The sequence below is a fragment of the Cibotium barometz genome, chromosome 15 (genome assembly GCF_041138505.1).
Source record: "Cibotium barometz isolate CiBa-2024 chromosome 15, ASM4113850v1, whole genome shotgun sequence".
NCBI classification, from domain to species: domain Eukaryota; kingdom Viridiplantae; phylum Streptophyta; class Polypodiopsida; order Cyatheales; family Cibotiaceae; genus Cibotium; species Cibotium barometz.
Genome location: NC_141060.1, coordinates 9,190,793 through 9,207,545, shown reverse-complemented (window position 1 = coordinate 9,207,545; position 16,753 = coordinate 9,190,793). Strand labels below are relative to the sequence as shown.

Genomic DNA, 16,753 nt, shown 5'->3' with positions numbered 1-16,753 from the left:
AAAGAAATATCTCTCGTTATGATACCTCTATGACCAGCATAAGGTGGAGCGCGACATTCCTCCATAGCCTTTGGACGCATTTCCTTCACCACACATAAGCATTTATCCTTCATAAGATAAACCCTCTTTGATCACATAAGAGGCATGCGAGTGACTAGCCATCAAATCAGTCTATATATGGCAAAAATTAGCATCCAAATGATACAAATCTCGCATGGCAGATAAGTCCCCATGAGAGGCCATTGAAATTGCAGCCACAAAAGGCCTCCTAGATAATGCATTTGCCACCACATTTTTCTTTCTCGGAGTATGTACAATCTGAAAATGAAACATGGAAAGAAAGTTTGCCATTCTCATTTGCTTCTCCGAAAGCTTTGTTTGAGATGGAAAGTATCTCAAGCTTTGATGATCTGTCTTGACTACAAATTCAGCCCCAAGAAGATAACGTTTCCATATCTTTAAGGCATGAATTACAGCCAAGAGCTCTTCCTCATAGATATCCATATGAAGCTTGGCATCATGCAATCGACGGCTCTCATGTGCAACTGCATGACCTTCTTGATTTAAGACAGCCCCTATACGATCGCACAAGCATCACATTTCACTATGAATGACCTTTGCAAGTCGGGAACAATCAATACGGGTCCACATATGATAGCATTCTTGAGTTGCAAGAAGGCATCCTGCTCCTTTGGAGTCCATTTAAAAGTGGCTCAGAAAACTACATACTTGATGTACATTTTGCAACTCTGACCAATTTCGAATGGTTTCTATCTTGGCAGGATCCATTCTTACTCCATCATTGGATACAATGTGACCCAAATAGTGTATCTCTGAAAGAAAGAACTCACTTTTCTTGGTATTAATGAAGAGTTTATGCTTCCGCAACTCTTCAAACACTGTGGCCAAATGAGTTCTATGCTCCTGCTCATTCTTGGAGAAAACCAAGATGTCATCAAAGAATACACCTGTGAATTTTCGATGGGGTCGGAATATCCTATTCATCATGCAATTGAATGTGGCTGGGGCATTGGTGAGACCAAAAGGCATCACCAAAAATTCATACAATCCAAAAGCTCTCACAAAGTCACGCGAGACTCTATATGACTAATGACTAACCTTGGCCACCCTTTTATAGGCTCTTGGCCGATCATCGGGCATCCACACTTGGGCGCCCGCCCGTCCATACTTGGGTGCCCGTTCGTTAGTCTATCCCTAACTCAGCTCGCCAATCAGCCTGCCTAGCTCCAAGCTTCCATACTCCCCTTCCTCTAAGAGCTCACTAAAAAGCCAGGGTAATCTCTCTGAAGAGTAGTCAATGTCTCCCATGTAGCGTCCTCCTCAACACGATCCTTCCACTTGATCTTGTATTCCGTGATAAGTGTATTACGCAATCTTCTTTCACGAAATCCAAGAATCTTTTCAGGTTCGTGTGGAATAAATGTCATGTCCTTGACATCTATGATTTCTTGAGGAGTAACTAACTAGTCTGTTCCACCCAATACTTCCTTAAGTCTACTGACATGAAATACAGGATGAACTTTCACATGAGAAGGCAAATCCAATTCATATGCAACTGAACCAATCCGTCGTGTAATACGAAATGATCCACAGTATCTGGGAGATAATTTCGGAGATCGACGTGTCCGTAAAGTCTTGGAATCTTTCGGAACTTGCAAATACACCATCGTTCCTTCAAAGAACTCTCTGGGTGAACGATGTCTATTAGAATAAAATCTGTCTCGGTCTTGAGCACTTCTAATAGATTCCTTCGCAACTTGTAACATTTCTTGCATATCTTGCAAAAAAGTTACGTGATGCATCATGCTGAAGAGGATCCCACTGTTACAGGTGATCTAGGTTGAAAACCATACATAAGCATAAAAGGACTAAAACCTGTACTCGTATGCTTAGTTTGTTATATGCAAATTCTAACATAGGAAGATAATCCTCCCATGAACTCTGCCTTTTGAATACATATGCTCGAAGCATATCCTCCAAAATTTGATTCACTCTTTCAGTCTGGCCATCAGATTGAGGATGATATGAGGAACTCAAATTCAAAGTTATTTTCAACTTCTCAAAAACAAGTTTTCAAAAATCACTCGTAAACTTAGCGTCCCTATCACTGACTATGTTCTGTGGTAACCCGTACAGTCTAAACAATTGCTCGATAAACTGCCTTGCTTATTGCGTAGCTGTAATGGTCTTCCGGGTTGGTAAAAATCTAGCCATTTTTGTCAAGCAATCTACCACAACCCAAATAGAATCGTGGCCTTGATGTGTTGTTGGCAATCCGGTAATAAAATCCATGGAAATACTTTTCCATTTATTACCTGGGATTTGCAAAGGATGCAACAACCCAGCCTGTCTAAAGCGTTCAGCTTTATTTGCTTGACAAACTTGACACTTGAGAACATAATCTTCTACATACCCTTTCATCTTTGGCCAATAAAAAGTGTGTTTCACTAACGATAGTGTCTTGTTGTCATGTGCACAGTGGGTATCTACCGTGTGCTATACGCATGCAAGACTAGTTTCGAGGCTTGGGGAAGCTTGGAACTAGGCAGGTTGATTGACGAGCTGAGTTAGGGATATACTAACGGGCGGGCACCCAAGTATGGACGGGCGGGCGGCCAAGTGTGGACGCCTGACCGGCCAAGAGCCTATAAAAGGGTGGCCAAGGTTAGTTATTGTGTATAGAGAGTCTCGCGAGTTTGTGAGAGCTCTATGGTCTTGGAGCCTGGATCTAGTGCAGACGTGCACCTGCTTTATGCAGCCGAGGCCGGCAGCAATCTCGAGGCCCGCGAGGGCAGCTTCACGGCGGTATGGGACGTCGTGAGGAGGAGATTGGTCGGTACGTCAACCTAGTTAGCTCAGCTCGTGGCTCGGTGGGGACAGCCAAGACTGTGGGCTTGCCCACGGCTGTCATGGTTGGGAGGTGAGTCAGGCCTGCACCCCCTTGCTTGTTTGTTGTTCGTTTGTTTGCAGGATTCGAGTTTCGAACCAAGATCGATCACGAGGGGATCCGTGGGGATTCGACAGTGGTATCAGAGCATACCTCGTGAACGAGCAAGTCGGTAGGTAGAGAAGAAGAGGTCGAAGTACGGTATGTGTTAAAAAAGCTTGCTGTTTTTTCTGTGCATATTGCAGTTTTCAGATTAGTATGTGTTTTTTCTTCATCAAAGAACCCCATGTTGATGGGAGATGGTAGCTTTGGTAGGGTTGAATGCTTTTGCAAAGAAGAGGCCTTGTGTGTAGTCGCATGACCTACAGGGAGAGAAACTGGAAAAAGAGAGAAAAAGCACGTTGCTTTCGTTGAACGCATGAGAGAGAGAGAGAGAGCGAACGAAGTGCTGGCGAGTGGGTTGCTGGCCGATTTGTGTTGACATGACAGTCGAACAGCTGCTACGTTGCAGGCGGGCTAGGCCTGTAGGCAGCCGGGGGGGCCAAGCCTGCCAAGCCAGGCGGCTTGTGCAGCCACCCCAGGCCGGCCAGGCAGCGCCCAGAGGCAGCGTAGCCCGCCAGGCCAAGCTGCGTAGGCGCCAGCCCAGGCCCACATGGCCTCATGACAAGGCCTACGCGAGGCTGGCGCAGGTCGCACAGGCGCCAGCAGCAATTGGCGACGGCGATGGTTGACTTCAGCAACTCGCCGACGGCAGCTAATCCAGGCGCCAGGAGGGAAGCGAAGAAAAAAAAAACACACGTAAGGAAAGCAATGTTTTTTATGCTTTCGTTTTTGTTTTTTTTAAGGGGAGGTTAAAAGTTTTAAATTTTAAAAGAACCCCCCCTCTCTAAGGTTTCCAAGGTTTTTATTTTTTTAAGACAAGAGAATATATATATCCATATATATATATATATATATATATATATATATTCAAGAAAAAAAAAAGAAAAAAAAACAAAAGCTAAAGCAAAAGCTAAGTCTAGCTTTTCGAGTTTTTTTTTGGCTTTTGGGAAACCTTTATAAACCCCCTCACGTGGGCTTCTTGCCACACATCTCTCGAGTTCTCAAGTTCTCAAGTTTTCAAGCTCTCAAGCTCTCAAGTTCGCTCGCACTTTCATTGTGCAAAGATCGAATTTTCTCTCCGCGTACCCTCTTCTCGATGTCGACCCAAGAATCAAAGTTGGAGCCCCTCGTGGAAGGCGAATGCTTGCCGGCTACGGAAGGCACTGATGCCGATCTTTTTGACGAGTTTGTGTCAAAATCAGATTTCCAAGAGTTCAAAGTAGCTCTCGAAGCTTCTTCGACGGAACGTCAGGCACAAATCGCAGCCCAGATGCAGGCTTTGCAGAACTCCATCGCTCTATTGACCACTACCCTCTCTACTTTTTCGGGAATGGATACCTTGGCTTCAGCTTTAGGCCCCAATATTACTCCGGAACCGTTCGGGGGCGAGCAAAAGCAGCGAACCAAGGAGATCGTGGACACTTGGCTACACAAGTGGCAAGTTCACTTTCAGTTTCATCCATATGATGATGGAAAGAAGATACAGTTAGCAGCAGGTTTCCTGTCCGGCAAAGCTTTGCTTTGGTGGAAGGAACTGAACCCAAAGCCAATGACTTGGGCGCAATTTGAAGATATTTTCAAGAAAGAATTCCTCAAGAAAGAGGATGACTACGATGATGTTGTCCGGTTTTCAGCTTTGACCATGACCTCGCAGCACCTCACTTATGAGGTCTATCTCCAGAAGTTTCGTGACTTGCAGATGAAAGCTACAAAGATGGATCCCACTACTCTTTTGGGGTTTTTCGTAGCTGGTTTACCAGACTCGTACTACCGATTACAGGTTAAAAATAATAAATGTAAAACTTTGGACGAGGCCATTCATTCAGCTCGTATCTATGATGATACGATGGTCTCTTCCAAGTCAAAACCCGTTACCGAGTAGGGGAACAAGCATAAAAGAAAGTTCTCCGCACCTATGGCTAACACGACTGAAGGCAAGTCTTCGGACCAACCTTCGAAGAATACAAGTTCGACACCAGCGAAGAAGAAACGTCTCCTTAGGGCTTTGAAGCTCAAGAAGGAAGGACGTTGTTTTATCTGCGAAGAAAAAGGACACATGCGTAATGAGTGCCCGAAGCAAAAGGGTACCAAGACAAACGCAGGACCCAAGCCAAAGGCAGCTAACCAGTTGTCTTTGACAGGTACGTCAATTACTGTACTCTCGCCCTAGTACTTGTTCTGATTGTCTGTTCAATTCTAAGGTATTTGGCATGCATGATCTTCTCCGAGTTTATGGAGAAGTGAATGGCCATAAAATTCACATTCTGTTAGACCCTGGCAGTTCGCATAACTTTGTTAACTACAAACTTGTGCAGAAATTGAGTCTTGATACGACACTCAGCGACCATACCTATGAGGTACGTCTACTTGCGGGCAGACAAGTTTGGGATCGCAAGGTGGAGATGCTTCCAATCCAGATTCAGGACTACAAAGATACTCTGGAATGCTATGTCATGCATCTGGAAAATGTAGACTTGTTATTAGGGATTGAGTGGTTTAAGACTCTTGACGTCCAGATAGATTGGTCTAGTCATATTTTTTCTTTTCAGCATAGGGACACCAAGTATAGTATTTTAGGTGATTGTATTCATCCCTCTCAGGGACCTCTTGTAAATACAATTGATTTTGGAAATATAATGAATTCTTCTTTGTACACCGCTTTCCATTGTGTCTTGATTCCACTTTCTTCTTTTCTCATCTCTTCCATGGATGTGAATGAATTAAGTGTCTTTGAAAGCAAAGAATTACAGAAGATACTTGATTCGTTTCAAGATGTATTTCCTAAGGAACTGCCATCGGGTTTACCACCTGAACGGGCAGTAGATCATCGTATTGACTTGATCCCTGGTGCTCATCCTGTGAGTATTCCACCTTATAGGATGAGCCAAGCTGAGGAAGATGAGTTGGCTAAACAACTCGAATCCGTCCAAGTAAATCACCTTGGGGTGCACCTGTGTTGCTTAGGAGAAAGAAGGACAATACTTGGAGAATGTGTATAGATTACAAAAGATTGAACAAGCTAACAATTAAGAACCGTTATCCTCTCCCTAGATCAGATGACCTAATTGACCGGTTAGCAGGAGCGAAATATTTCACGAAGATAAATTTGCGTACTGGCTACCACCAGATACGTATTCATGAAAGGCATGTCGAAAGAACCGCCTTTCGGACTAGGTATGGCCATTACGAGTTTCTCGTATTACCTTTTGGGTTAACCAATGCTCCAGCCACTTTCCAACAAATGATGAACGATTTTTTTCGTGAACATTTGGGAAAATTTGTGGTGGTGTTCTTGGTTAATATTTTGATTTATAGTCGTACTCTTGAGGATCATGTCAGACACCTCACGATTGTCTTATCTATTTTAAGACAGAATCGACTATATGCCAAATTGAGTAAATGTGAGTTCTTTATGACCGACATCATTTACTTGGGACACAAGATCACTAGAGATGGATTGAGCATTGACTATGACCGAGTTCAGAAGGTTTTGGACTGGCCTATACCACGAACAGTGAAACAACTTCATTCTTTTCTCGGTTTTGTAGTTTTTCTTAGGAAATCTGTACGGGAGTACTCTCAGCTCACACTACCGATGACCGACTTATTGAAAGGTCATCAGTCAATCAAGTATGTGTGTGATGCGGATGATTTGAGAGGAAGGAAAGCTCGTTGGGCAGAGTTAATGCAAGATTTTGATTTTGAGATCCGTTATCGGAAAGGGTCCATGAATAATATTGCAGATGCGCTTAGTCGGATTAGAGAGGTGAATACTTTGTCGTTCATCGAGATTTCTACTGACTTATTTCAGTCATTGAGAGGGCTTTGCAGGACTGATAGTTATTTTGGTCCATTTTGACAGAAGATCTAGGACGGGAGCTCATTGATTGACCAAGACTCGGTGACTGAGCAGTCTACCATTTAGGCTGCAGGAGGTCAGTGGATGATTCGGAATGGTTTACTATTCTGTAATGACAAAATTTGTGTACCACAGATCCCGGACATTAGGTCCAAGATTCTGAGGGAGTGTCACGACGCCCCTCCTGCTGGACACCCTGGGGTACACAGGACACTATCATTAGTGAAACACACTTTTTATTGGCCGAAGATGAAAGGGTATGTCGAAGATTATGTTCTCAAGTGTCAGATTTGTCAGGCAAATAAAGCTGAACGCTTTAGACAGGCTGGGTTGTTGCATCCTTTGCAAATCCCAGGTAATAAATGGGAAAGTATTTCCATGGATTTTATTACCGGATTGCCAAGAACACATCAAGGCCACGATTCTATTTGGGTTGTGGTAGATCGCTTGACAAAAATGGCTAGATTTTTACCGACCCGGAAGACTATTACAGCTACGCAATTAGCTCAGCAGTTTATCGAGCAATTGTTTAGACTGTACGGGTTACCGCAGGACATAGTCAGTGATAGGGACTCTAAGTTTACGAGTGACTTTTGGAAACTTGTTTTCGAGAAGTTGGAAACAACTTTGAATTTGAGTTCCTCAGATCATCCTCAATCTGATGGCCAGACTGAAAGAGTGAATCAGATTTTGGAGGATATGCTTCGAGCATATGTATCCAAAAGACAAAGTTCATGGGAGGATTATCTTCCTATGTTAGAATTTGCTTATAACAGTACTAAGCATACGAGTACAGGGTTTAGTCCTTTCATGCTTATGTACGGTTTTCAACCAAGATCACCTGTTACAGTAGGATTCTCAGGACTTCAGCATGATGCAGCACGTAATTTTTTGCAAGATATGCAGGAAATGTTACAAGTTGCAAAGGAATCTATTAGAAGTGCTCAAGACCGAGACAGGTTTTATTCTAATAGACATCGTTCACCTAGAGAGTTCTCTGAAGGAACGATGGTGTATTTGCGAGTTCCGAAAGATTCCGAGACTTTACGGACAGGTAGATCACCGAAATTATCCCCTAGATACTGTGGACCATTTCGTGTTACACGACGGATTGGTTCAGTTGCATATGAATTGGATTTGCCTTCTCATGTGAAAGTTCATCCTGTATTTCATGTCAGTAGACTTAAGGAAGTACTGGGTGGAGCAGATCAGTTAGTTACTCCTCAAGAAATTATAGATGTCCAAGACATGACATTTGTTCCGCACGAACCTGAAAAGATTCTTGGCTTTCGTGAACGAAGATTGCGTCATGCGCTTATCACGGAATACAAGATTAAGTGGAAGGATCGTGTTGAGGAGGGCGCTACATGGGAGACACTGACTTCTCTTCAGAGAGATTACCCTGGCTTTTTAGTGAGCTCAGGAGTGAGCTCTTAGAGGAAGGGGAGTATGTCATGTGCACAGTGGGTATCTACCGTGTGCTATACGCATGCAAGACTAGTTTCGAGGCTTGGGGAAGCTTGGAACTAGGCAGGTTGATTGACGAGCTGAGTTAGGGATATACTAACGGGCGGGCATCCAAGTATGGACGGGCGGGCGGCCAAGTGTGGACGCCCGATGATGACCGGCCAAGAGCCTATAAAAGGGTGGCCAAGGTTAGTTATTGTGTATAGAGAGTCTCGCGAGTTTGTGAGAGCTCTATGGTCTTGGAGCCTGGATCTAGTGCAGACGTGCACCTACTTTATGCAGCCGAGGCCGATAGCAATCTCGAGGCCCGCGAGGGCAGCTTCACGGCGGTATGGGACGTCGTGAGGAGGAGATTGGTCGGTACGTCAACCTAGTTAGCTCAGCTCGTGGCTCGGTGGGGACAGCCAAGACTGTGGGCTTGCAATCTCGAGGCCCGCGAGGGCAGCTTCACGGCGGTATGGGACGTGGTGAGGAGGAGATTGGTCGGTACGTCAACCTAGATCCAGGCTCCAAGACCATAGAGCTCTCACAAACTCGCGAGACTCTCTATACACAATAACTAACCTTGGTCACCCTTTTATAGGCTCTTGGCCGGTCATCGAGCGTCCACACTTGGCCGCCCGTCCGTCCATACTTGGGTGCCCGCCCGTTAGTATATCCCTAACTCAGCTCGTCAATCAGCCTGCCTAGTTCCAAGCTTCCCCAAGCCTCGAAACTAGTCTTGCATGCGTATAGCACATGGTAGATACCCACTGTGCACATGACACTTGTGTATCCCAGGGTGTCCAGCAAAAGGGGCGTCGTGACACTCCTTAAGAATCTTGGACCTAATGTCCGGGATCTGTGGTACACAAATTTTGTCATTACAGAATAGTAAATCATTCCGAATCATCCACCGGAGCCTGAATGGTAGGTTGCTCAGTCATCGAGTCTTGGTCAATCAATGAGCTCCCGTCTTGGATCTTATCCCAAAATGGACCAAAATAACTATCAGTCTTGCAAAGCCCTCTCAATGACTGAAATAAGTCAATAGAAATCTCGGTGAACGACAAAGTATTCACCTCTCTAATTCTACTAAGCGCATCTGCAACACTATTCATGGACCCTTTTTTATAACAAATCTCAAAATCAAAATCACAACTGGTTAGCTGCCTTTGGCTTGGGTCGTGTGTTGGTCTTTGCACCCTTTTGCTTCGGGCACTCATTACGCATGTGTCCTTTTTTCTCGTAGATGAAGCAACGTTCCTCCTTCTTGAGCTTCAAAGCCTTAAGGAGACGTTTCTTCTTCGCTGGTGTCGACGTTGAATTCTTCGAAGGGTGGTCCGAAGACTTTCCTTCAGTCGTGCTAGCCATTGGTGCGGAGAACTTCCTTTTGTGCTTGTTCCCCTGCTCGGTAACGGGTTTAGACTTGGAAGAGACCATCGTATCATCATAGATACGAGCGGAATGAATGGTCTCGTCCAAAGTTTTGCATTTGTTGTTTTTAACCTGTAAATGGTATGAGTTGGGTAAACCGGCTACGAAGAGGGTAAACCGGCTACGAAGAAACCCAAAAGAGTTGTGGGATCCATCTTCGTAGCTTTCATCTGCAAGTACCTAAATTTCTGGAGATAGATCTCATAAGTGAGGTTCTGCGAGGTCATGGTCATAGTAGTAAACCGGGCAACAACATCATAATCATCCTCCTTCTTGAGGAATTCTTTCTTGAAGACGTCTTTGAACTGTGCCCAAGTCGTTGGTTTAGGGTTGAGTTCCTTCCACCAAAGCAAAGCTTTGCCCGAGAGGAAACGTGCTGCTATTTGGATCTTTTTTCCATTGTCATATAGATGGAACTGAAAATGGACTTAGCCAAGTGTCCACTATCTCCTTGGTACGCTGCTTTTGCTCACCCCCAAACTGTTTCGGAGTAATATTGGGGCCTAAAGCAGATGCCAAGGTATCCATACCCGAAAGAGTGGATAGGGTAGTGGTCTGCAAAGAGATGGAGTTCTGTAAAGATTGCATCTGCACGGCGATTTTTGCTTGACGTTCCGAGAAAGAAGTTTCGAGAGCAACTTTAAACTCTTGGAAATTTATTTTTTACACATAGTCGTCGAAAAGATCGGCATCGGTGGCTTCTGTAGCCGGCAGGTCTTCACGTTCGATAATGGGCTCCAACTCAGATTCTTGGGTCGACATCTTGAAGAGGGCAAGGTGAGAGAAAATATTTATCTTGCACACAAAGAGAGTGCTAGAGAGCGTGAGAGCTTGAAAACTGGAGAGACGTGTGGCAAGAAGCCCGCTTAAGGGAAATATATAGGCTGCTAACTTTAGCTTTTGCTTTTGTGTTTTTTTTGGGACAAAAAAATAAAAAATAAAAAATAAAAAATAAAAATAAATAATAAATAAATAAATATATTTTGTTTTCCTAAAAAAAAAGAAAAAAACAACTTATAAAGCAATACTTGGGTTTTAAAACTCTTTTTTTTACAAACACGCTGGTAATTAGATAGGTCATGTAAACCCTCCAGTGAAGGTTCAAAAACAAAAGCAACGCGTGTATTTTTTTCAAAAACAAAAGCCAAAAATATCGAAAGCTTTTTTTCACCCGACGACTGCTTTTCTTTGCAGGAACCTTAGTGCCACCCGTCGACTGCTCTTTGCGCTCGCTTGCAAGCGACTAGAGTGCTTGGAGTGCCATTGTGCGCATACCTGCCTATCTGTGTGCACCGCCTGCTTGCCTGTGTGTACCGCCTGACAGCATGTACCATGCCTGAAACTGGTGTAAAGCTCATACGGCTGGCGTCTTCGCTCATAAGGGATGCGTAGCCACTTATGCGCCACACAGCTACAGCCAAACAGTCCTCATAACCACAGGCGCTACTTCTCTCTCTCTCTCTCTCTTACAAGAACACAGCCGACTGGCTTTTACTACTTTTCTCTCTCCTCAAACTGTTTACACAGTTGAAAAATATCTTTCCTCTTCTTTGCAAAGCAAACAACCCTTTCTAGACCACAATCTCCATCATCATGGGCTCCTACGATGAAAAAGCAACATACTGAATCTGAAAAACAGCAGTATGCACAGAAAAAACAGCAAGCTTCTCGAACTCATACCTTTTCTTCGACCTCTTATTCTCTACCTACCGACTTGCTCGTTCACTAGGCTTGCTGTGATACCACTGTCAAATCCCCATAGGATCTCCTCGTAGAACGCTCTTGGTACAAGACTCGAAACCTGCAAACAAACGAGCAAACGTGAAGGGGGTGCAGGCCTGACTCACCTCCCAACCTCAACAGCCGTGGGCAAGCCCACAAGTCTTGGATGTCCCCACCGAGCCACGAGCTGAGCTAACTAGATGGACGTACCAACCAATCTCTACCTCGAGACGTCCCATACCGCCACGAAGCTACCCTCGCGGGCCTTGAGACTGTTGCCGGCCTTGGTTGCATGAAGCAGGTGCACGTCTGCACTAGATCCAGGCTCCTGACCATAGAGCTGTCACGTGAGACTCTATATGACTAATGACTAACCTTGGCCACCCTTTTATAGGCTCTTGGCTGGTCATCGGGCGTCCACACTTGGGCGCCCGCTCATCCATAGTTGAATGCCCGCCCATTAGTCTATCCCTAACTCAGCTCGCCAATCAGCTTGCCTAGCTCCAAGCTTCCCCAAACCTCGAAGCTAGTCTTGTGTGCATGTAGCACACTGTAGATACACACCGTGCACATCACAACAATCATCAAATATAAATAGGGCGGATTGATCCTTGATTTGACCCCATGCTTTGCAACCATCCTCTCTTTTCCGTCATGCTTTGTGTTTCCCTGCACATCGGGAACTGCATGCACATTTGCCTTGGTTTGCTTGTCCTCATGCTTTGGTTTGCGGTTAGGACATTATCTAAACATATGCTCTTTGCTGCCACAATAAAAACATTTCCCTTGCTCTCTTTGCTCGGGGGTCAAGCCAAATTTGTTCTTCTTTGGCCCATGATCCTTAGATGAGGTATTTTCGGCTTTAGAAGCTCTTTTTAGGTGGCTGTCCACCTTTTTGCAGGTTTGAGACAGTCTTATCTTTGCTCTTAGAACCCCCTTGATCTTGCTTAATTTTGAGCACCAATTGCTTCGTAGCAAGAGCAGAGGCTATAAGTTGTTGCAGAGTGTGTTTCAGGTGCAATTCAATGCTCGAATGATAAGCTGGTTGCAATCCGGAGCGAAACTTCCTCTTTCTTTCATCCTCGGAGATTTGCGTAAAGGGAGTTACCTCAAGCAACACTTACCAAAACTTATTGACATACTGTTGCACACTTTCATTATCTTTTTGCTCAAGTCTATCCCACTTTTGGGTGAGAGTTTGCTTCGCATTAGGTGGCAAGAATTGGGCATAAAATCTGTCCTTAAACTCTTTCCAAGTGCAAATGGAGTCTTTGGTGGTCTTTTCAGTGATCCACCAATGGGCAGCTGTCCCCTTCAAGAACATGCTTGCATGACGAATTTTGGACTTCTCAGTGAAGTCCTCATCACTAAAAGCCATATCAAACTGTGCCACAAATGCTAGCACTTTAGAGGCATCATACTATCCATGAAAGGCATCAAATTTCACGGACTTGTCCGTTGCCTTGAACCCCTTGAGCTTCTTGGGATGTGGTACATATTCTCTTTTTCTCTTCCCCTTATCCAATGGGGCAGCTCTCTCTGCATGAGCTGCATGGGCAATGATAGGTGTTCCACTAGCCAAAGTGACATGGGTCTTTGATTCTTGTGGCCCCACCGCATGTGACCTTGCTGAGAAATGCCTTGTCTCGCCACGAGACAACTCAATAGGCAAGGTCTTTTGGCTTGCATGCGACCACTGTCCCCATGATGTATATACCTAGAATCCAAATGGCCTTGAGCATGCATAAACCTGTTTCCTCCTGTGTCATGAGGAGTGGATGCATGGAAGGTGATCTTAACCTTTGAGAGGCTGGGTCTCCATGCTGCAAACGGGGTGGATTCTTGAACATAAGCTGTCCATCCTCTCCCTCTTTAAGGTCACCCTTGCGGATAAGATAAGAGAGTGCCAGCTCCCTTGGCTTCTTACCCACTTCTCGAGCCATAGACTCAAAAGTCATGTCCACCATAGCATCAGCTTTCTTGGCTTCTATGACACTTTGTACATGGGGGTCCTCATGCAAGAATTTCAGCTCTTGCTCTTTTGCCTGCAAGAGCCTCTTCACGTGCTCCAACTCAGCCCTCAATGCATTGGGCTCTTCCTCGTGCATGGGTTCTTTACCACGTGATGGCTGTTCCATGTATGTACTGTCATAGACTCTCTCAAGAGGCTTATGCCTTCCATGCAATGCATCGGAATCCCGTGAAGCACTTGATTGGCCCCTCGAATTCGGCACTTCCAATGGGTTGTCCTGGCTATCCATTGAATTAAGTGTTCGTGCTTGCTTCTGATCTCAAAACTCCGTGTCTCCTCTTGAGAAAGAGAGACGACCGGGCTCTGATACCAATGTGACCGCTCCCTACAGGAGGCCTACAGATTGGAAGACAAAATACACATATTTAGAACACTTAATTTAACTGTTATTAAACAATGGAAACAACATCAGTAGCACAAATATTGGAAATACTGAAAATACAAATGACACCAGCACTGGGGCCAGAAAGGGTCGGCCCCCTGGGGACTCAATACTTTTTTGTATTTCTTGGAGTATTTATATTTGTACAAGTGTCACGGGCCTGACAAGCCCGATTTCTCCACAAGGAAGTGAAAACAACCAAAAAGAACTGGTTCAAGTTGATGAAGAGGTGTTGGGTAAAGTAGCCCCAAATCATAGGCTCATTCCCACCTTCATTGGTGGACACCTACCTTTCACTGGTCTTCCAGGACTGTGCACCAACAAGCACGCCCGTATTGACGCAGGCCAAGGAGTACACCGCGGAGGGAACGTGGCTTGGTTCTCCCCAATGAGCTTTGCTTCCAAATTCCCTGGTGAGTCTAATCTTCACTGGCTCTTAGAAGCTCTGAGAGCGCGGTTAACAACACCACACAGGGAAATATACTAACCACACCAGGAAGAATTTCTTGAACATGGTCAGCATATACATGCCATACTCCTGCTCTACACAACTTAAAGCATTTTCTGAATTTAAATTAGCAAATTTCAGATTTATTCAAATGAGAAAAAGAATATGAGAGTACTTGGTACGGTGAGTACAATCCAGATACAGCCGGTACTATTTGTAGCAGGTACAATCAAGCACTTTAGGTACTTCACACGTGTGCAAGTACAACCAGCCAGGTACTATGCAGGTACCTGTACTTGTAGGAGGTACAACAGGTACACAAGGGCAGCCAGCAGGTACAGTAGGTACACCAGGGGCTGGTACAGGCGGGTACAACAGGTACTGGAGGTTCAGGAGCCAACAGGCGGGTACAGCAGGTACTGCAGGGTTGGTACAAGTATGGACTGCAGGTACACAAGGGCTGGTACAGCAGGTACTGTAGGGCTGGTACAAGCGTGGACAGCAGGTACACCAGGGCTGGTACAGGCGTGGACAGCCTTAGGCGGATTACAGGCGATGGGGAGTAGGCTGCAGGCGACGCAGAGAAAGAAACCACCAACCCACCACGTGGGGAATTTTCAATAAATGTTCCATGCAAAAGCCTTATCAAAGGTTATAAAACCTTAGATTCAATTTAATACTATGGGCACCATCAAAAGGAAATGTCCAGCCTTTCTTTTAAATGTGTGAACACATTAGCTTATAAACATTAAAGTCAACTATAGCTTATGGATTTTACATTTTAAAAGTGGCAAAATGACAATACTTACCACTTGTTCACACGCCACACCACCAAGTCAGCAAACAGCATTCCACGGTACACTGGGGACGTCCCCGTCCAGTGTACTGTCACGGCATAACAGGCAGACACACGCAAACAAGTCGTGCAAAAACAAATTTATGCATGCAGGCATAAATGCATGTGCACAAATAGTGGACGAAATCTCCCCTTCATGAAACTTGTACAAGAGGTTCCTGCCGGGCACAAAACTGGTGCGACAAATATAAATAAGTATGTCCTGGTCTTCCTATGGAGTGACAGTCCCATAGGTAAGACACCATCGTGGCTATACACGGGTGGCACCAACAGGCTCCCGTCCATACAGCACGAAGCGAATCACACACGGGTGACACGAAACCGGTTCCCGTCCATGTGACGCAGCACTGGTCGCACACGGGTGGCACTGATCTGGCTCCCATTCATGTGACACCACAAAACTGGCCCTTTCACATGGGACATTGGCCTGGCCCCATGTGAATATGGCACAAATCTGGCCGCTCTATGGAGTGACAATCCTATAGAAGTGGCTCCAGAAATGGAGATGGACCAAATGGTGACAGTCACCTTGTACCCTAGTGCAGGGTGCACGTGACAATTCACATGCTCACGATGATGCCTACCATGATGATGTTTAGCATGATGATTATGGGATTGACACACAGCTAGTCTATCCTTTTGTTTGAGTTTTTTATTTTTTCTTTTAGTCTTTCCATGGCTCAGTATCATATGGAACCCTTGTACTACTTTTGGTCTCTCTGTTAGCACTTGCACATCATTACTAGTATTACATTGGTGCTTTTTATCAAAATAGCCTCCTAACCTCATTCCATATCCAGCAGCCTTGTAGAAATCCTTCTGAGCTATTATATCAGGCAATGCTATGTAGAGGACGTTGTTAACTACACGTTTTTGTTGCTTTGCTTGCTTGCTTAAGACTTCACTTAAGAAAGCTGGGTGTTACCCATGTAGAAGAAATGAAGGACTGACATTTTGGAGAAGAAAGCAGAATGTTCAATGTGCCTCATTGTGCATCTGTTGTATTCTTGACTGGTAGTTGTCATTCTTCCCTTCTTTTGTCTGTCATGCAGTTAAAAACATCGAGGTGCATTGTTGGTTGAACAGATGCAGAGTGTTTGGAAGGTTAGTTGTCTATCAGCTAATGATCATAATGGAAACTTTCGGCGCAGCTATGGCTCATTCTTTGGACCCTCTGAGCCAGTTGTGGCGAGGAGGATTATCGAGGATGCTCGTGCAAGGGAGGAAGCCAGTAAAGTTGCTGCAAGGCTGGCCAAGGAGGTTCCTGAGGTACACTCAATACCATTCAACATTGTTGGATACCTACCACTTTTTAGCTTTTGTGCAATTTTCTGTTTTCCAATGAAGATAAAGTGTCTGAAAAGATTGTTGAAGCAAGTTGATATCTCCTTTCATCAGCGTAGAATGGCAAAGGGATTATCTGGATTATCAAAGAGTGTGCCAGAGTCAAGGGCTACGGAAACAGTGAAACAATCTAAACCCATAAGCGAGGTATACATGTCATCATTTGCACCCCCGACTGCTTATGTATCAAGCAAGTGCCGACTATGCCATGTTGGAT

The 16,753-nt window shown here is 44.9% G+C and overlaps 1 protein-coding gene across 10 annotated transcripts in view; it reads left to right on the top strand.

The window, feature by feature from the left end:
* Positions 1-16,753, top strand: part of LOC147630941 (uncharacterized) — a 40,011-nt gene that overhangs the window by 20,600 nt on the left and 2,658 nt on the right. For 2 of the 10 annotated variants that reach the window (XM_086809289.1, XM_086809290.1), the window contains 2 exons: positions 16,279-16,461; positions 16,591-16,683. In XM_086809289.1, coding sequence (XP_086665415.1) covers positions 16,279-16,461; positions 16,591-16,683 — 276 coding nt within the window. Of the gene's footprint in view, positions 1-16,244; positions 16,462-16,590; positions 16,684-16,753 lie in introns of all 10 variants that reach the window. The other 8 variants (XM_086809287.1, XM_086809286.1, XM_086809292.1 and 5 more) reach the window with 5 other exon arrangements.